Source organism: Canis aureus, chromosome 1 (assembly GCF_053574225.1).
Source record: "Canis aureus isolate CA01 chromosome 1, VMU_Caureus_v.1.0, whole genome shotgun sequence".
Classification (NCBI taxonomy): Eukaryota; Metazoa; Chordata; class Mammalia; order Carnivora; family Canidae; genus Canis; species Canis aureus.
The window spans coordinates 1304163-1324443 of NC_135611.1; the positions used below are offsets into that span (position 1 = coordinate 1304163).

At 54.3% G+C, this 20281-nt stretch overlaps 1 protein-coding gene across 7 annotated transcripts in view; it reads right to left on the reverse strand.

Annotated features, from left to right (window-relative positions):
- The window catches only part of CTDP1 (CTD phosphatase subunit 1), a 58934-nt gene extending 43371 nt beyond the window's left edge, over positions 1-15563 (reverse strand). For 5 of the 7 annotated variants that reach the window (XM_077872558.1, XM_077872483.1, XM_077872318.1 and 2 more), the window contains exons 1-5: positions 14975-15294; positions 5074-5157; positions 4355-4448; positions 2527-2655; positions 190-340 (exon numbers count right to left, since the gene is read on the reverse strand). In XM_077872558.1, coding sequence (XP_077728684.1) covers positions 190-340; positions 2527-2655; positions 4355-4448; positions 5074-5157; positions 14975-15279 — 763 coding nt within the window. In that variant the 5' untranslated portion in view covers positions 15280-15294. Of the gene's footprint in view, positions 1-189; positions 341-2526; positions 2656-4354; positions 4449-5073; positions 5158-14974; positions 15295-15527 lie in introns of those variants that run through there. The other 2 variants (XM_077872399.1, XM_077872626.1) reach the window with 2 other exon arrangements.
- Between the last annotated feature and the right edge of the window lie 4718 nt (positions 15564-20281).

Consider the following 20281-nt stretch of genomic DNA (forward strand, 5'->3'; position numbering starts at 1 on the left):
AGAGCCCAAGTGGCCCACCCATCTGGGGAAGCAATAGCTCGCTCTGAGACGGAGTCAACTTTGGCAGAGCTGGATTTTCCCCTCCATCTTTAAGGGTGTCACCAAAAGAAAGAAATAACCCAAACCCATATGGACAACGTGCAGTTAACTCACGACTGAGGACGGGTGACTAAGGACAGGACCACCCACCTGCAATGGTGTGGGCATACAGCCGGCTCCCAAAGGTGAAGACATGAAGCTCGTACAGCCTGGCAATCTTCTCCAGGAACTCCCTGCAGTGGGGACGCACGCGGGTGTGCAGCATTGGCTCGCCCCGGCCCAGCTGGAAGTGGAAGATGCCCTGGAAGGACACACATGTCTGGTGAGAAGGCAGGAGCCCCCCACAAGACCCCTCCAGACAGTGCCCCCCACGGTAATTACCGTCAGGGCGGCCTCCCACCCATGGGACTTTCACATAACCAACACCCCAGAAACCACCTACGAGGACTGTACCACCTTAGTTGGTTCAGGACAACTAAGGGACCCCATTATCACAGGCTGCAGCGATGTCACCAGATCTTTGTGCTATTTTGTCTGTGGCCTTTTTCTATAAGGGATAAAGCAAGTGTCCCTGAGTGAAGACATGCGTGTCTCCGGTTCCTCAAACACTAACCCCTGTGGAGTAGCAGAGCCACAGCAGGTGAGACCCACTGAAGGGACAAACCACGCAACTTAGTCTAGATCACTGACTGTTTCAAGATGCAGGTTAACTTACAAACACAGCACCAAAGCTGACGTAGTATTCGAAAGCCCCATAAGTAGACACGGAACATTAGTAACACCAACCTGCTTAGATGCGATTAATACATGAATTAGTTTACTTTCCTAAGGAAGCTAAACTTTGATCTTCTTAATCCTGTTTAACATTAATTTCCTTGGTAAAAACACTCTGAACCAAAAAAAAAAAAAATACAAAGTAAGTGACCTTGGTCCTAATTAACTTTTTAATAGCCCTACTCTAGTCAAACCTGGCAGCATATGTTAAAACATCTGTTAGTGTAGAATTCTAGAATCACATTCCCCTATTCCACAGGTGCAACAGAAACATCCTTACAAACACAAGTCTGGATCTCTAAAGTTGGGAGTTAAATGCATCTTTCTAGATGTCACTGGCAGGTGGGTGAGCACCTGAGTGCCAGTGGGAGCCCAATGGGAGCCAGGCCTGCGGGTGAGCCGTGAGCAGAGGGGAGAATGGAACCCACCATGGCCAGCTGAAGCTGAGGCCTGTCCACACAGGCGGGGGCGGGGGCGGGGGTCTTCAGCTTGTAGATCACACAAGCTGAGGAAACAGGCACGTCACAACCAGTCCAAATGTTAATGAAACTAATTAAAAGTGCCAACTTCAAAGGCACAACAAAAACCCCAGCCAGTTGTGAAATAGACACATGGCCACATACGTGCGGCAAGTATCTCTTTACACAGAGTCCCCCTGACTCTCAGACACTCAGGAAGCAGAACAGCTGTTAGGAATGAAATGACCTCCTGTCGCTCCCACACATGATCTCCCGATATGACAAACAGCGCACACAGCTTTTAGGGAGACAGGACTAAACCTCAGCGAGAATGAATCCATGGCACTCTGCAGCTCTGAGAGGAGCCCCTGCCGCCTGCAGTGTGCGGTGAGGGAGGAGACCCCCAGTGCCTGCGGGACTGAGGGAGAGGGTCCACATGGATGCTGCACTGCCGAGGCTCTTTACGAAGCCAAACTTCCTGCAGGCCATGTTAGTAACACAACCCTGAGACACACCGCTTCCACCAGATGCTGGGCCCAAACCTCTCCTGTTCCTATGTCCCCAGCCACGGGCCTGGCCTTGGCACTCTCCTCAGAGGCCTTCCTACAGGCTCTGCCATAGTTAAGAACCGCTAACCGCAGATGCTGACAACCTGACCTCTGACACAGTCTACGCATCGATGGCCCAACAGCTAAGAATTCTACAAACCGAGGGCTCCCGTGTTGGCAAGGCCTCATTAGTCCATGACAGGATCGGCCAGTCCAGCCTTCAGAGAGCCATGTGTCAATGGGCACTATTACATGCCTCCTGAAGGTGCCTGAAGAAATCTGGCTTCTCAGGGTCCATGTCATACAAAGAGGTGGGACGTGGCAAGTTTTAACTGAGATAAGGGTCCATTCTCGACCCTTTACTTTTCTCTGAAAACTTCATTTCCCTGGAGAACCCCAGCCTTCATTTGCCCTCTCTTGAGTCCAGATCCAGGACCCACCTGTACCCCTACCCTCAATGCTTCAGAGATTCCTAGAGGTTCCTAATGCCAGCTCCTTGTCCCCACCCAGACTGTGTCTCCTTGGCTGCCAACACCACTGCCTGCCGCTGGGCCTCAAGGCTTCCAGGTCCTGAACCCTAAAGGGAGCCAGGAGGCGAGAGCATGCTTTGATGCCTCCCAGTGAGACCCAGCTTGGGGAAACCACCCCAGACACATGGGCCTTGGGCTCCGGCCCCTCCTCACCAGCCCAGCCCAGGAAGCGCTCACTTTGTTCGACATCTGCTGGCAGTGCTGCTCGGTCGTGTGGATCAGCGTCTGGTCCAAGTCCACCATGAGCACCAGCTTTCTGTTTCGATGTAGACGCTGCTGGTCTTCCCTTCCCAGCTGCTCAGCTTGCTGAAGTTAAAATAAAAAGGAAGATTCTGACGTGAGTATATCTGGACCCAAAACCAAATCCAATTTTGTTCGTCAAACAAACGCAGTTGAGGTGTTAGCCACTGCCCTCCGCACCACGCCAGCAGCCCCACCGCGCTCACACAGCACAGGGAGCCACACGGCCTGCTCCATGGCCACCCAAGCTGCTTCTGTTTGGTCCCAACTACTGAAGACATGATTTGTGATCTAATTCTATAACGTAACATGTTAACTCATGAAAAAGGAGATGAAAAGAAAGCTGTGTCCATAAAGGTTTGATGGGATGCCACGAGCTGTAAAATGGAGGGAGGAGGGCAGCCAACTGAGGAGCAACAGGCAGGTGGCAGGGGTGGGGCACACCTCTCGCCATGCTTGGAGGCACCACCCCCCGTGGGACAGACCCAGGGGGTTCCTGGAGATGGCGGGCACGCAGTGGCGTCTGGGGCCAGCGCGGGGCCAGCACAGAGCCTCCTCCGGGAAGGGGCCTTGGGCTGCGCATTGCTTATGCCTCCTTGGCTCAGTTCCTATTTTTATAGACAAACCCCTGGTCCTGATCAGCCAGCCATAGGACTGCAACGTCCAGCCCTGGGAGGGCTGTGCACACAGGCCAGCGATAATCTGTCATGGCAGCAACAATGGGGGACACTTTCTTCTCTTTTTATCTGACTTCTCAGTTCTGTCTGTCTCACTCACACGGTTTTTTAATTTTTAAAAATTTTTAAAAAGATTTATGATAGACATAGAGAAAGAGAGAGAGAGGCAGAGACACAGGAGGAGGGAGAAGCAGGCTCCATGCAGGAAGCCCGATGCGGGACTCGATCCCGGGACTCCAGGATTGCACCCTGGGCCAAAGGCAGGCGTTAAACCGATCAGCCACCCAGGGATCCCCCATACACTCTTAAATACTTACATTTGGCTTAAAATTCAGGAAAGCCAGAATCCTGTATCTGACATGTCTTTCCCACAAAAAATAGAGCCGGTATGTATCATTCAAGAGCACAAATCTGGTAAAACTAACGCTGAAACTGTCTCACCCACTTACAATAACAGGTGCTTGCCCTGCCTCCCCATCACAGGAGAAGCTCCGTCCTCACACCCCTCCCTCACCCGGCCCCTGAATACAAGGTGTCAGGATGCCTCTGACCAGCACTGCCCACGAGACCCTGGACACGGGGGAGAAGTAAACAGGGTTCCAAGTACATACATCTGCCCCACCCCAGAGAAGCACTGCCCTGCCAAGCCTTTCCATGAGGATGCGCACAGCGCATGTCTTTTCCTTCTACACCACGTCCACTCCGCCAGCACCGCCTGCTGCAAGTACTTCTCACCACCTGCTACTGCCTGCCCCCCACCCTAACACTCTTCTTCACACGGCAGCATGCACAATGCCTTCCCGTCCATCAGCCTCCCGTTCTGCGCCAGGGAGACCACACGGCCACAACACCCCTTGGGGCCGGCACCTCCCTAGTGGGCAGAACCCTTTGGCAAAGATAGAAACTGCAGGTGGGCCACCCAGTGCACACAGACCACCTGTCTCAGCAGTGGCTATCCCAGAAACCATCACAGCGACAGACCTGGTACCTTCCTCAGTCAGCCTCTGTGTAGTGAGAGGCCCACGGATGCTCCTTGCTATTCCCAGGAAATGTTCTGACACTTAGCCTCTGCCAGAGGCAGGACTTACCTCAGAGCTCACCATCAGCTCCGGGACGCTGTGCACCATGGACACAGTGGCTGTGGACAGAGGGACCTGCTGCTGCCCGTTCTTACTCTGCAGCCTGCGGGCAGGAGAAGGCACACGGAGATGAACACACTGAAGAACTATACCCAGAACGCACACAGGACGTCAAGGACACGATTTTAATTGACACGCAGGGGAAGTTCACGGCCAGCACAGTGCAGTTTCATTCTGCCCACAGCTGCTGAAACGGCTGACGTCTGAGAACAGATGGGAAAGTTCTCACAGACATCTCCTGGAAATGAACTGTGATGGCCGCACTGAAACAGAGGCCCCAAAACATGAAAGCCCCCAAAACAGGACAGTCCATGCTGCTCAGCAAGTCTACCGAGGGTGACCGCCTGCCACAGGTGGAAAAGGAGCCCAGGAACGAGGTGGGGGGACCTGAAGGGGACCCAGGAGCAGTGAGGCATGGGCTGATCACAGATGTGCCGTTTGCCTGGCTGAAAGGAGAGCAAACCGACCACACGGGGGTGAGTATCAGACCTCTCCAGTGCCTTCGGAACTTAGGGAAACAAAACCAGAAAGAACACCTCCCTGGGAGATGGACCTAAGTCGCCAGATAAGGAGGGTGCCATCAGAGGTGGAGGCTCCTGGAACCCGTAGGTCACCCCATCTCAAATGCCCAGAGGCCCCGCCCTCCAGCCCGAGGAGCCAGTACTTACTGGGTTAGGTCCTGGCCGCACTCAGCACACAGGCCTTTCATGACAACCGGGTGGCTACATCCTTCCAACCGTACCAGAACCGCCCTAGAATAGAGATGAAAATGGTCCCATATTAGGGAAGGAGAGAAGTACAACCCCTGGATTCCACATAACCCCAGGGGGCATATAGACCTCCAGGTCTCACATTGGTTCTCCCAGTGACTTCTAGCTCCCTCCCGGCAGGTGGCACTGCCCAGCAGGGCCCTGCCCCTGGCTGTGAAGCAGAGGGGCTTCTCACCCACGCATCTCTCTCATGCAAACACAACAGAACCACATATGCTGCAGCTGGAGGAACCAGGGACGTCCTGGCAGGAGAGGGGACTTGGGATGCTCATGAGCCCCACTCTAACACTTCCGATAAATTATAAACACAGAAGCTGCTGTTAATACAGCAAGGAGCAACCTGGGATAACACTGATAAATGTTGTCTCCCATGTAGCGTCCCCAGTCCACAGAGAAGCTATGAGTCACAGACATTTTTCTGATAGAACTATAATTATATTTCTGGTTTTTACCGACACAGAAATGGCAATTTCCTTTGCATGCTTGTATCAAACCCTGGTCCCAAGTAGGGCAAGTGGCATACAAAACTAAAGGCTGAGTGGTCAGAGTTCCAGGGCCCTGTAACTCAGTGCCATGGGGGTCTGCGGATCCCACTGAGCCTCATCTAGACCTGGGCCCGAGAGCACCCGTCAGGCCAGTGTCTGCGAAGTAGGGCCTTGCTGGGTGCATCCTCACAAAGGCCACAGAGCACACGGACACCCTGAGGCCCGAGAGTTGGCTGACCACTGAGTGCCATGCACAGAATGGATGGCCACACACTTTTCCTTCCTCAGCCACACTGCCTCAGAGCTCTGGACCACAAAGGACTTCCAAGGGCTAACAGAGGTACCAAATGGGTACCCCGTACCAAGGGCCCCTTTACTCCCTTCCCATCTTGGACACTCACAACCAGGCATTCAGTACTCCAATGGCTGGGCCCAGACTTGCTACCCTGTGTTCACAGCCCATGCTTGACCCCAAACCACAGTGCTGGTAGGTGGCAGGTGCTGGCGCTCTTTAGGGATGTGCTCTGCCACTCTAGCCCCTTCCTGGTTGTGCTCGCTCAGCTTCAGCACCATTCAAACCTCTACCTAAAATCTGCCCCATGTTCCCATCTTCAACCAAGTCCTGCAGGGGACCACACCGCTCCACACAAAGCTTCCCCATCTGTGTGGAGCCCGGTCAAAGACATCCTCACGTTCCAGGTTGCTGCCCGCCTGAAACGGAGGATCTGTGTGCCGAAGGGTAGTCCCCATCATCTCCCCCGCCACCCCGGCTTACTGTCCCTCCAGTCTTGGCACCCTGCATCTCGTCAATCCTCCACCACCAGGTTCTGTGCTGCTGCTGATGGAGCTGGCACTTGGGTCTGGCTTTGACACAACGGCCCGGTTGGCTTTCTGCACTTGGCTGGCTCTGCAGCACCTCACCCAACCATCCCCAGCCCCACACACATCCTTGCATGACAGCCCCTTCACCCTTTATTCTGACCCCACACCACCCACATCAAGTGGCAGCCAGGGTCCAGGACTCTTGCATCATGGCTGTTATGGCAGGTACCTCCAAATCAGCCCTCGCTCGGACACCTGGCCGTGCTCCTGCCACATGAGGGTCACACTCTCCCGTGGAGCTGCCCACAGAGCAGCCCACCTTGCCAGCAACCTGCAATTAGACTGCATCCTGCTGGGGCCCCACCCTTGCCTGTCCTGCTCTCCTGCAAGCAGGAGGAGAAGCAACATGCCAGGAAGGCAACTGACAGGATCTGAGCAGAGCTGGCAAGAGGACAGACCTGCACTTTCCCAAAAGTCAAAAGTGTGTATCAATTGTTGGCTAATGGGTTTACTGAAGGGTTTGTCAGGCCTTCTGGAACCTGGCAAAAGTCTGCTGTTTGCCCCCTGGAATGCTGAGTCTTCTTTTACCAGTCTTCAGTTTAAAATTCTGTGTCACTTTGTGTCTTTATTTTTTTAGACTTTGTTTATTCATGAGAAACACAGAAAGAGGCAGAGACATAGGCAGAGGGAGAAGCAGGCTTCATGCAGGGGCCCGACACGGGACTCCATCCTAGGACCCCGGGATCATGCCCTGGGCTGAAGGGAGGCACTCAACCACTGAGCCACCCAGTCATCCCACTTTACTCATTTCTATAGTAAAACTTATGAGCTGGGGAATATGTTTTCAGGAATGTCAACACCTGACCAGGAGGATTTCACCAATCTCTCCTGAAACATTAACCTGAAGATGTGTTTGGTGTCTCTAGCTCAACCAATAATACCTTGAAATGCTTTGTGAGGTAGGTGTTTCCATTCTGTAGTCAGCTTTTTCATTTTCTTAAGTGTTTTTTGAAAATTAGATTTTAAATTTTGATCAAGTCCAATTTATCAGATGTTCTGGGTCCTTGAGAAATCTTTGTCTTACCCAAGTCACCATGATTCAAGGGGAACCTCAAGTGGGTGGGTGTGACAAATTCTAGAGGATTAATGTCCTTTAGCAGAAGGAATCTTCTGGGACAGCCCCCCACAAGGTGACAGGAAGCAGGCCAAGGGTAGGGCAGGTGAGACCAAGCTGCACAGGTGAGGGGCAGCAGGCTTCAGATGTCCCAAGTGAAGAACAAGGTGAAAGCAGCAGCTATGAGGTTAACAGTTGGGAACCCTGAATGTAGCACCAAGAACCCGCAGGTGGTGTTGCAAGGGTGCTAAGAGCGGGCTGACCAGACAAGCTCTATATTCAGCAGCACGGGCAGGAAATGCGGGGAGAAGTGTGAACCCAGAGACATGGGGCTGTGGTGGACATTCTGGGATGTTTCTGGAAGAAACCTGCCAGGGACCAGGGACAAAAAGGACCAGTGAGTCGGCCGGGAAGACAGAGCAAGGGCAGTAGAGGCACCACCAGCCACCATGCATGCCTGGACATGGCCAGGGCGGGAGTACAGGTGTGATGGACTGTGGGTCCCAGGCCAGGATGTAACCACCTCATAGAAACAGAAGGCAGGCCTGAGGGGAACCCCAACAGTGAAGAGATAGGCAGGAAAAAGAACATCAACTAAAAACGGAAATAAAAACACTGCTCACAAAGGCTGGGAGTCAGGACAACAGATGCCAGGGAACAAACATTTTGAGAAAGAAAAGGAATGTCAGTGTAAGTGCTCCCAGGAGAATCCCGAGTGGATTCAACCCCAGGCAGGGTGGTGGTTTTCAGGCACACATGTCAAAACTCACTCAACTATGAACTTAAAATGCACATCTACACCGGCCGATGACCAGCCAACGAGGCCAACGCCAACAGACTTGGTGATGAAGAGCTATTGGTGACCGTTCCAAGGGCCACGTGGCAGCGCAGCACAGCGAGGCACAGGGGGCACCCTGGGCACGGTGCTGCAGCTCAGTGCTGCGTCCTCAGCACCATCCAGTCAGCAGAGCGCTGTGGGGTCACCCATGTAGGGCAACCTGGGCTAAGGCAGTCTGACAGCTGGTGGCATGCCAGCCTGCCTTCTTGTCACCCTGCAGACCTGGCTCCTCCCTGTGCCACTCCACGGCCACTGGGACCCACAGGCTTGGCCAAGTGCTCCCAAGTGCTGCTGGATTCTCCCCTCAACACAGGGGCTTCCTCTGCTCAGACCAGCCTGCTACTCAACCACCTCCGCCTCATCCTTCTGTCTGGACCCAAACCCAGAGCTGCACCTCCTCCCAAAGTTCCCTCAGCTCCCACTGCTCTGGGTGACACACAGCATACCCTCCACTGCTGTACCTTGAAGATCCAGCAGACACAGCATCCTTGACAGGAGTGGGGAGGCAGTGGCCCGGTTTCTGAGTCCCAGGCAGAGTCTGCCGCCAGTAGGCAACCAGAGAGGCGGGTAGTCAGGCAGGAATACGAGGTGGGGGCACATGTGCTAACCACTCCACGTGCCCCTGCAAGTGGCCTGAATATGCACCTTTCACTAAAAGTCCTTCACCTACGGGTCACATTGAAGGTCCCGTAACTTTTCCATGCCAGGGTCAAAGGGTTCTGCCTGTCTTGTTCAGATGACAAACAGATTGGGGGTGTCATCCTGTAAGCCTGTCCTGGACGATGCAGAGCTCTATCCCCAGGAGGAAAACAGTCAGAGGGCGGCCGGGAGACAGGCGCATGGAGGCCCCCACTCTCAAGAGATACTCGGGTCAAGTCCAATCACCCAAAGATCTGAAGGAATATTTCATGTTGAGCAATGACTAGCACATGAAGTGAGCTTCTACTAGGAACCCCTCCATGGTGACACCACATGCGTGTCATCACCATGTGACTCGTGTAAGAGATGCAGATAACTCACAAACGAATGTAATCCCTTATAAAAAGCCTTCATTTCAAAATTCTGATGTCTACCCTCCTTGACATATGAGTCAACTGTAGTGTTAAGAGTCCAAAACCCCGTATTTATGAACATTAAGAGGATCTTTGTATTTGCTTAACTTAAACACAAGGTCTCCAGTTGAATTCACCCTGGCAGTGCTTGTCGCAGTTCATGGATGTGGTGGTGAGCCGGGTCCAGGTGGGGGAGCCCACCAGGAAGGCTGTAGGGAGACATGAGGTGGCAAGCAAGTCGTCCGATGCAAGACAAAATGCAGGCAACTTCCTCAGAGTACCCAAGTCAGAAGATGCAACGTGCTACATCTAGCAAAGTGGCCCCCAAGCCAAACAGCATCATATCAGAACTGGATCCATCAGGGTTAAGGCCACACCTGCCAGGCTCTCCTCAGAGAGCTGGATTGCGGGACTCGATCCCAGGACCCCGGGATCATGCCCTGAGCCAAAAGCAGGTGTTCAACTGCGGAGCCACCTGGGCATCCCAGGGAAAGAGTATTTTAAAAAAATAATAGTAATGTCCCTTTTCAGCATAAGATGATTTCAACTCTGCTGATACTGACACAAGACAAGGATGAAAGGCAGGGAGTGATCCTAGTGTTTCTACCCCTCTACCCCACAAATAGCCACTACTGCGACCCTGTGAGGGGAGTGGCACTCTAGAGAAAACACTTTGGCCCAGGAGCCAGCCCCAGAACTTCAAGTCAGTCACCAATAAATGTTAACTTTCCTGGTTTGTCCTTGAGAAAAACCGACAGAAAAATCATGAAATGCAATTTCTGAAACAGTTATTTCCCCCTAAATACACAAATCTCAAGCTCTCTCGAATCTTTTGTGCGCATCAGCTTGTGTCTGCTGTGACGGGAAGGCCAGAGGGCATGGGTGTACCAGGCACAGCAGAGCCTCAGGAAGCTGGGTGCCCTGCATTCTGCGCTGCTAAATGTCGGGTCAGACCCCTCCCTCCTCCTGGTGGGTTAGGAGAGCTCAAGGACGTCCCCCCACTCTACACACACAGCTCAGTATGAGGGCACTGGGGAAAATGTATTTCGTGCACCCAGATTTGTTTCCTCAAGGGCCTTCTCTATGAGAAGGAAGCAGGACTTCTTGGAGAAATGGAGGATTCCAGAGCTGAGGAGCAGGAGCCCCAATACCGTTCATGTTGGAAAACACGGCCACGATCTCAGACTGGTGGGGTCTTGCCTGCGGGGTCAGTTCCAGGCCAAACCTGGGACATCGGGAGCATCAGGACAAACAACAGTACAAACAACAGGACCCCAAGAGTCCACATGGTTCAATTCATTGTTCTTACAGCAGAAAACCAACCCAGAAATGGAAAAGCAGTGACAGGGATCCCTGGGTGGTGCAGCAGTTTGGCGCTTGCCTTTGGCCCAGGGCGCGATCCTGGAGACCTGGAATCGAATCCCATGTCGGGCTCCTGGTGCATGGAGCCTGCTTCTGTCTCTGCCTCTCTCTCTCTCTCTCTCTCTGTGTGTGTGACTATCATAAATAAATAAAAGTTAAAAAAAAAAAAAAAAAGGAAAAGCAGTGACAGACTGGAGAAAGTCACCACTGGATGATCCTGATTAAAATACAGGAGATTCAGACAAGAATCATCAAGATGCCATTGGATGAGAGAATTAAAGATATTTACTGAGGAAGAAAGTACCCCTCACAAGATACTCCACAATAACAACAGGAAAATTAGTACCTTTTCATGACAGCCACCACCTTGACAAAGCAGAACAGGACAAACTGGGGACACCTGCTGCCTGAGTGGCCCACTCAGGACACACACGGCCCCAGCAAGTCCTGCCTCAGCACACAGCACGACGTGAGTGGGTGGCCAGCCAGTCTGCAGAGCCACCAGCTGATGATGAGATTGAAGAGGAGGGGCCACCTGACACTAGAGACCCAGGAGCTCTGAGAATGACCCTAACACACATCTGGGGTTTCCTGTGCTTCCTCGGACAAGAGTGGCTCGTTAGAGGGAAATCTAATGAGCAGAAAATAGCCCTGCATGGACCTTATTTCAGATTCTGATCATCATATGATGGTTAGGTTAAGACAATATTTTTTAGGAAGCTGAAAGCTTTAGGGATAAAATACATCACATCTGCAGCTTACTCCTCAACCCTAGGAAGGAAAATGAGGACTCTTGGTACTACTCCTGCAACTTTTCTCTAGCCCTGGAATTATGTTCACAAAAAAGGGAAAACGTACACTTGCTCTGACTGAGTGATGGGCCAGCGACAGGCCACAGGGCAGCGGTGGTGACTGAAGCACCATCCCAGCCATTCAAGCTGGGCACATTCAGAGCCAGGACAGGGCACTTGAGACGACGTCGGCCACCCCTGGCCTGGTGATTGAGTGTGCTTGTAAGAGACAAAACCAAATCATCGGAAGAAACTAAATTAAAAAGAGTGGGCAACACCCATTCCCATTATCAGAAAAAAATCTCCAGACTTAGCTACTGAGATTCCACAAAGCAATTCTTTACAGAATTCTCTTAAAACTCGATGTATGGCCAGTGTGGCCTACTAAGACTTCTCTGACAAAACTCTATTTTCCTACCAAGTCTCAAAAGCAAGGGGCACCAAGGCTCCCCTGCACTGCTGGGTTACACAGGCAGGGGAGGACTCACGGCCTCAGAATTTCAACATCATCTCCAGGATGCACCCCTGCAATTTTAAATGCTTCCAGCCTTAAAAAGCAGTAGCCGCTCTCCAACCCCCCACCACACTCCGATGAAAGCACCGCAGGGCACGGACGCACCAGCCATTGCACACAGCACACTGAACTCCATCACCCCCGCCGACTCACCACCAGCATGAGAGACCGGTGAGGACAGGAGGAAGCCAGCACCCATAATCCACAGCATCACCATAAAGCCATGAATGTCTTCTAAATTTCTTCAAAATACAAAGACTAAATAGGTCAACATTTAGCTCAAGTTCTTGAAGTTCTAAGGAATTTTGTAAATATAAAGTGCTAAGAAGTTTGTAAGATCTACTTACAACCTTTAGAAATTATATATTTTTGAGATACCACACAAATACTTTGAAACTGATTTGTCTAGATTCTCACTCTTCAAAATAAAAAAAAAAAAAGCACTTTTTCTGAGATAACTGACATATTATTACATTATTTGTTATCATTTTTGGCTTTACTATCAGTATTCATGCAGTTCAAAAAAAAAACACATGAAATTAGAGATTTCCATTCTTCTGTAACCAGATATTTGATTTCATATTATATGCTTTGAAATTAACTTTAAACATGAAAATGGAAATAAATATGGTAACACATGCTATAACCTCTTAAAGCATACCCATCAGTTTTAAGACCGATCATGCTTCAAAACCCATTTGCTTCAAACGTCTTTATTTAAAAGATACCTAAAAATCCAAAGAACTGCAATAAAAATAAACCATGCATGTATATCAAATAAAGTTGGTTAAAAGGCCAATAGTTTTGTAGTTAAGTGAAAACTGGAAAAAAAAAACCCACACAAATTCATCTGAAGTACAGATTGTTTAGTGGGTTCAATTAAATAAAGTGACAATTCTCCCAATTTTAGACATAAAGAGTTTTTAACTGAGTAATCTTTTAAATAGTGCAGATGTCAACAGGGAAGAATAAGATCATTTAACTGAAAGAATGTTCTAGCTAGCTCATCAGAGATGTCAATACCAGTATGGAAAAGTAACTTCCTTACTTCCAAAGGCAAGACCTCTGTAGATGAGCACTTCGGGGCGCTAAGTGGACTGCACTCAGAATTTTAAACCCTATATAACCTAACTCTACTTTACAATCTTGGCTGGACTCTCAGTGTTCCCTAGGAGTTTCTCTGATCTTTCATCCTCAAGCCTATGAAGCAAGCCTGGTACCGTCACCCTGCCCGGCAGCACTCAGCCCAGACCCTGGCTGATGGAGACATTCTTCTGTGGACAGACCAGGGGGCCCAGGGAGCTGGGTGGACACCACGCACACCTGCCCCTACCCCCGTTGGTCCTTACCCACCACCACACTTGTTCCCAGGTTATTTCATGGATCTTCCTTTGGGGACTGCACCATCTCCCACTGAATGACAACAGACAGGAAAGCACACAGGTGAGAAGGAAAGACATCATTAGATAAAGTGATAATTAACAGGTTCAGTTTGACAGATTGTGCCTTGCCAGAATATTTTCAACTCTGTTTTTCTGGGTGGAAATTATGAAGACGTTCTGTCTACTTCCCCACCCCAGGACTCTCTGGATGAGACTCGGCCCAAGGACAGAGCAGCATGGAGGAGGATGCTGCTGAGAAGCTCAGCAAGGCAAGGTGCTGGACGTGTCAACACCCCTGGGAGCCTAGTGCCTGCCCACCCTGCCCACCCTATCCTGGTCCCAGGACAAGGGTGCGGTTCCTACCTCTACCTGAGCACAGATACAAAAACATACAATCCCGTTACAGATCAGAATAGTCAACCACAACCAGAAGCAGTTCCCAGAACTAACTGTTTGCAGCCTGAGGATAACCGTGGATGTGTCAGGAGCAATCCTGCTGATGCTGTGGTGGTGGGGACAAGGACAGCTCCGGCCAGGCAAGCCTGGCTGCTCGGTGCTTTCCCTGCATCCACCCACACCCGCACTCCAGGAGAACCCGATCATCGCAGGCCCAGGAGGAACCACAGCAGAGAGACCCCCTAAACCTCAAACACCATAAACACGGAAAAAAAAAGAAAACTTCTCAGCACAGAGAACTTGTTCTTGGAGGAGGTACGTGGTTGACGGGTGAGGCTAAGTACAGGGTTACTCTGATTTGCTAGTTCTGCGGCCGCGATCAAAGCACCGCACGGGGACTTTCTCACTAACCAGCTGCAACTAGTCTCTGACTAGTCCGGGCGCTCCTGGCCTCATCTGGGTCACTGGAGAAAGAGCCCTTCAGTTCAGGAATCTTCTACACAGCGACACCAGCACTGGGCTTCCCTCCACAACGGTGGGCTCATGGCTTTTCCAGCCCGGGATGGTCAGAAGACTCTGACCTCCAAGCAGTGACGGCAGCGTGCCCCAGCGCGCCCTAGCGCGCCCCCAGCACGGCCCAACCAGCCTCTCCCTTCCGAGGACGCCAGCCACAGCTCAGCGGAGAGTGCCTGCATTCACCCGGCAGCCTGCGCCCCTGACCCCCAGGCCCACGACCACGGTGCCCTCTGCAAACAACGCTGGGGCGAGGTGGACACAGGACAAGGCTCCCGGGGATGTCTGGCGGGGCGTGAGGCGGAGCAGATGCCGCAGCCAGTGCCAGCCAAGCGGGAGGGGCGGAGGCCAGAGCAAAGGACTCTCGGACGCCAAGCCCCAGGGGAAGCCCCTGCGGGACCCCCGCGGGCGGCGCCTGATCTCGGCGACGGGGAACCCAACTGAAGGCCGCCGACGTCTCCCGTGCCGACTGCGGGCCGGGCTTCCCCAGCTCGCCCCGGCCCAGGACCCCAGCCCCGAGCCCCACTCACCCGGGGACCACCACCTGGCCCGGCTGCGCGCACAGCTCCCGCACCACACCGGCACGCTCCGACCTCAGCCTGCGCTCGGCGCGCACGCAGCCCCCGGAGCCGGCGCGGGCAGGGGCGGACCCCGCGGGCTGCGCGGAGGCGGCGGCCTCACACACCGCCAACACCGAGCCGATGCGCACGGCCGCGCCCGCCGCAACCCTCCACTCGAGCAGGCGCAGCGGCCCGGGGCCCGGGCAGCGCACCTCGGCCACGGCCGCCGGCGGGGCGCCCTCGGCGGGAACGCGGCCCGCGGGCGGCGCCTCCATCGCGGCCGGGCGGGGTCGCTGCGGGAAGGTCGGCGGACTGGGCGCTCAGGGCCCGGCGCCCATCGCGGGCGGGCGGGCGGGCGGGCGGGACGGCGGCCCCGGCCCAGGAGGCGAAGACGACCGCCCGGCAATTCGCGCTCCGGCACCGGCTTCCACCCGCCGCCCGGCCCGCGCCGACTTCCGGGACAGCGTCTGACGTCGCGTGACGCCGCGCGTGTGCGTCGCTGGGCCCGCGTGTAAACACACACCCACGCGGGAGACGCGGCGCCGGCCGCGGGTGCCCGGAGCGCCCTGGGAACGAGCGCGTGGGGCCGCCCGGACGGGAACACTGTGGCCACGCCCCATGGGCCCCGGGGACGCCGACGGCGGGGGGCTGCGGTCCCGGCGTGCAGCGCGCGCCGCCGCCCAGAAACCCCGGCATGCACTGCGACTTCCCGGCAGGCCGCGCGCCCCTGTCCCACGAGTCCCTTGGGGCACCAAAGCCCGGGGGGTCGTTAAACCAGGAGTCCCGGCATGCAGCGCGGGCCGCCGTCCGCAGCGGAGTCACGCGCCGAGGCCCATTGCGAAGAGACTACGAGTCCCGGCAGACAGCGCGAGCGTCGGAGCGCCACAGTCCCGGCGTGCCGTGCGCAGTGCGGGGTCAGAGGGCGCTGGGCCGCTGGGGCAGGAGGGCGCGGGCGGAGGGTCAGGCTTCCCTGGCCCCCGCAGCCTCCGGGCCTCGCTCAGCGACTGGGTGTCGTGGTGACCCCCCGCGAGCGAAGTCGGGCCTGCGGGGCCGTGACCTGTGCCCGCGGGGTGCCAGCCCTCGTCCTGCCGGCCGCCGCGGCGGTGACCGCTCGGGTCCGCGGCCGTGCCCGGCTGCCTTCCTGCTGACGCCTCACCTTGTGTCCCCCGGCTCCCCCCCGCCCTCTGTCCCCCGCTGCCTCCCGGCCACCCCCCGTGTCCCCCGGCCCCCCCGCTGTCCCCCCATTGTCCCCCGGCCCCCTCCCCCTCCCCTCGCTGTCCCGGCTCGCCTCCCCGCCGTCCCCGTTGTACCGCCGGCCATCCCCCCCATTGCCCGCGGAGCGTGGACGTCCGCTGAGCCAACAGGGAAGGAAGCTGGAGGAAGCAGCGGCTTCGGGCTGAGAACACGCACCAGCCCCCCCCCCCCCCAACCCCGCGCAGGATGGGCGGTGTCCAGGCGACCCCTGGAACCTAGTGGGACCGTCAGGAATCGGAAGAGCAAACTACACACGGGCAGGGGCGGGAAGCGCCGACTGCAGCCGAAGTAGAGCGCGCCGGAGGCGGCGGAGAGACCCTGCAAAACCGGCAGCCAGTTGGTGGAAAGGCGGACAAATGGCCAGACTTTGAGGGGATTGACCAGGGGAAAGGGAGGGAAACTTTGGTGATGTCAGGAATGACTTAGAGAGATAAAGATGATGATGAGGGAATAAGGTGGACAACTGCGTACCAACAGATGAGGTGACTTAAGTGAAATGGATAAATTCCTGGAAAAACAAAAATACAGAAATTGAGGAAGAAGCAAAACATGAGTAGGCCTCTAACAGGCAAATAGAAGGAGCCTCGCTTTCTCCAAATATTACTCCGAGGGGCCTTCCAGAGCACAAGTTCTTTGTCCCTGGTCCCCACCGATGACCCTCCGGTGGTGTCTGGAAGCTTCCTTCCAGCCCTGAGTCCTCCCGCACGGCCAGGTGTTGAGGGAGGCCGTGGAGGGAGTGTGTGGCTGTTTTCCTCCGCTTGCCTGGGCAGCAGGTGTGCTGCCCTAAGACAAGTGCCGTTTTTCTGGAATTAACACCGGGTAGCCGCGTGCCAAGAGTATTTCCTATTCACAGGATTTTGATCCTGACCTTAGAGCAACACATTTTCCATATCATGGTGAGGAGAGGCTGCTGGCTCTTCCCAACCCTAGTCTGCAGGAGAAGAGCCCCTTGCAAGCTCCACTTTAGCTCCCTGGTGGCAGTGCCACCTTCATGGTTTTCTGATTCCCGAATCCTCTTCTGATGAGAGGAGGTGACCCTTGAGCCCCTCACCATCCTCAGGCCACTCCAGCTGTCATGGGAACCTGCTTTTTCAGGCTCTGGCTGGTGCACCCTCTCCCAGTCTCACCCCAAACAGCCCCAGAAGTCTCAGGAGGTTCCAAAGAGTCTTCTGCACTCCTGCAGCTTGTGTCCCAGGGGGACCTCAGGATTCACTCTTCCCCCTCGCTCCCTCCCATGTGGTCTCCAGGCCTGGTGCCCTGCGTGGACTTCTCAGAGGCACCACGTGCAGCCCGTATGGGCTGTCCTGGGAGCTCCTAGCGCCACATGTGGACGTCTGCAGCCCCAACAGCCCATGTCTACCTTCTGTAGGCATGTGGGGGAGGGGCTGGTGGCCTCCAGTCCACCAAGAACTGAAGCGGGTGCAGGGCAGTGGGGAGTGTGGCTCAGTCTGTGTCTGCTTTCAAGCCTGTTGAAGGAAGACTTCCCATGTAGGCCCTTGTTGCTCCAGGAAGCTTGTCTCCCAGGCCTGGCCTCGCCCCTAGGATGTGCGGGCCTCCTGGGGGGCGTGAGGCAGGCGTCCCAAGAGAGCCAGCCTGCATTCTGGCTTCTCTGTTTCCATCCTCCCCCCCCCCCCCCCAGGTGTCTTCACCGGGGTTTCTCCACCCTTGCCCTAAGCTCAGGCTTCCCGATTCATTAGCTGTCTCAGGGACCCGAGGGGCCACAGAGGGCGGTTTGCTGAGGACCAGCTCCACCCCCTGGGATTTTCTGTTTTTCAGCCCCCTATTGTCCAGAGCCGTCTGGTGTTTGCAGTTGTCCACGTCCCCCAAGCTCTTGGGGCAGGAGCAGGGGCTGCTCTCTACCTGCCTCACCCTTCCTGGGGAGGACTGGGAACAGGATCATGGCAGAAGGGGAACGGGCATCCCCCACAAGGACCCTGGATGGGGGCTCTGGGGGATCCCATGATGGAGTCCTGTATGGCAAGAAGGGAGCAGGGCTAGGATGCTTAAGAACCCTGACTTAGTTGGTTTTGGAGTGGCCCGAGCTTACTTGCTGGGTGGGAGAGCCACCCTTGCAGGCAGTGGGTAGTTACCACGCACCTTTGGGCAAATGTCTCAGCTTCTTTGGCCTGTGCTCGGGTCTGTGCTCAGGCAGTGCTGGCAGCTGAGGGGTGGGGGTGGGGGTGGGGGGCCTGCAGAGAGAGCCCCAGCCCCAGGGCGTCCCTATGGATGGCAGTGGTTGTTGAAGTGTCTGAGCTACAACCAGCAGTGTGTCACTTGCTGGGCAGGTTAGTGAGATGAGGAGTCACAGCCGCCCCCAGAAGGGAGGCGGAGAGGTGCGTGCAGATCCGGTGGGTTCCCTGGGAGCATGTCCCCCAGGAGTGTCCCCCCTCCCCCGCCGAGAGCGAGAGCGTGCCAGATGGGAGCTGCCAGGGTGCAGGGGCGAGCCGCCAGTAGGTGGGGGGGCAGGGCTGGCATGTGGGCTCTAGGGACAGCAGGGTGGCCTAGCGGGCGCCAAGGAAGGGGGTGCAGGCAGAGAAGGGGGCGCCGGCAGGGCAGCCAGTGGTGGCACAGGCCGAGGAGAGTTCACAAGAAACCAGGCCAGGTGTGGCCATGGGGGGAGTGGGATGGGGCCTGAGCAGGGTTTGCAGAGGGAGGTGGGGTTAATGGGCAGTGTGGGGGGAGGCGGGGGGGCAAGCACAGGTGAGCCTCACGGATTCGTTTGTACCCAGGGGTAACCTTTAACAGCCTTTAGTGGGATCTCTCTTTTTCTGTTCACTCCTCCCATTAAAAATTATCTAAATTAAGCAGACAGTGAGATCTGTGTTTAACCCTAAAACGAGCCCATCAGCCACCCTGCAATCTCCAGCATTACCAGTGCTGTTAGGACTGCCTGCGCTCTCCATTGCCGTCCCACCCCCTTAATCCCCTCAACTTGGCATGTGCTCTGCTGCCTCCATGGGGGCTTTGCTGCATGCATGTGGAGGGATGCTCAAACGTACTGTGTGGCTATGCTTGCTTTTGAGGTTTATAAAAGCGCATCACACATATATGGGGAGTTTGTGGTCTCTGAATGGCCTTTTCGTTCATCGCTATGTATCCAGAATTCATATTACTTTATGGGTTTATTGTTCATTATGACTTCTATTTAATAGCTCATGTGGGAAGCTGACAAGATGTATTTAACCTTCTCTTGCAGATGGACCTTTGGGTGGTTTGGGATTCTTACGAAAAGTGCTGCACGTGTCCTGGTGCCCCTGAGCTAGAGTCTGAGGGTGGAGCTGCTCTGTCCCAGGGTCAGCAAGTGCAGGTTTACTGGGCAACACCAAACCACTTTCCCACATGGCCGTCTCACTTTGTACTTCCACTGCACCCTGGGTGGCTCTGCAGGTCTGGGTGAAGATCTGTGGTCTCCCAATGGCCATCTGCCCAAATCATTGTTCCTATTGTTTTCTTGCCCTTCATGCTTTATCTTCTCTGACTTACCTGTTCATGTTGATGGCTCATTTTTCTATTGGGTTGTCTTCTTATTGATTTGTAGAAGCTCCTCATGGCTTCTGATTACCTGTGTTTATATGTTACCCACATCATCTATCAATTTTTGCCTTGTCCTTTTCATTATCTGTATGAAATCTTTTGATGAACAGTTCTTCATTTTAGGAATGCATTGCCTAATCTGGGATTATAAAGATAGCTTCCTTTTTTTACTTCTTAAAATCTGTAAATCTTTGCCTTTCACAGCTAAGACTTTAAATAATATGAAATGGATGTTTTGTATATGGTGTAAGGCAGTGATCAGATGTCTTTCCCACGGGGGTAGCCAGTTCCAGCCCTGTGTATGGAAGAGCTTATCCTGTTTTCATTGATCTGTGACGCCTCTCTGGAATTCAGTAAGTCTCTAGAGATGCACGAGCCTATTTTGAACTTTCTGTTCTGCTCTATCCTTGAACTTCTATAGCTTCACAATAAGTCATGGTATCTGGGAAGTTTCTTCACATGTTTTGTGGATATTTTGGCCTTTGTTTT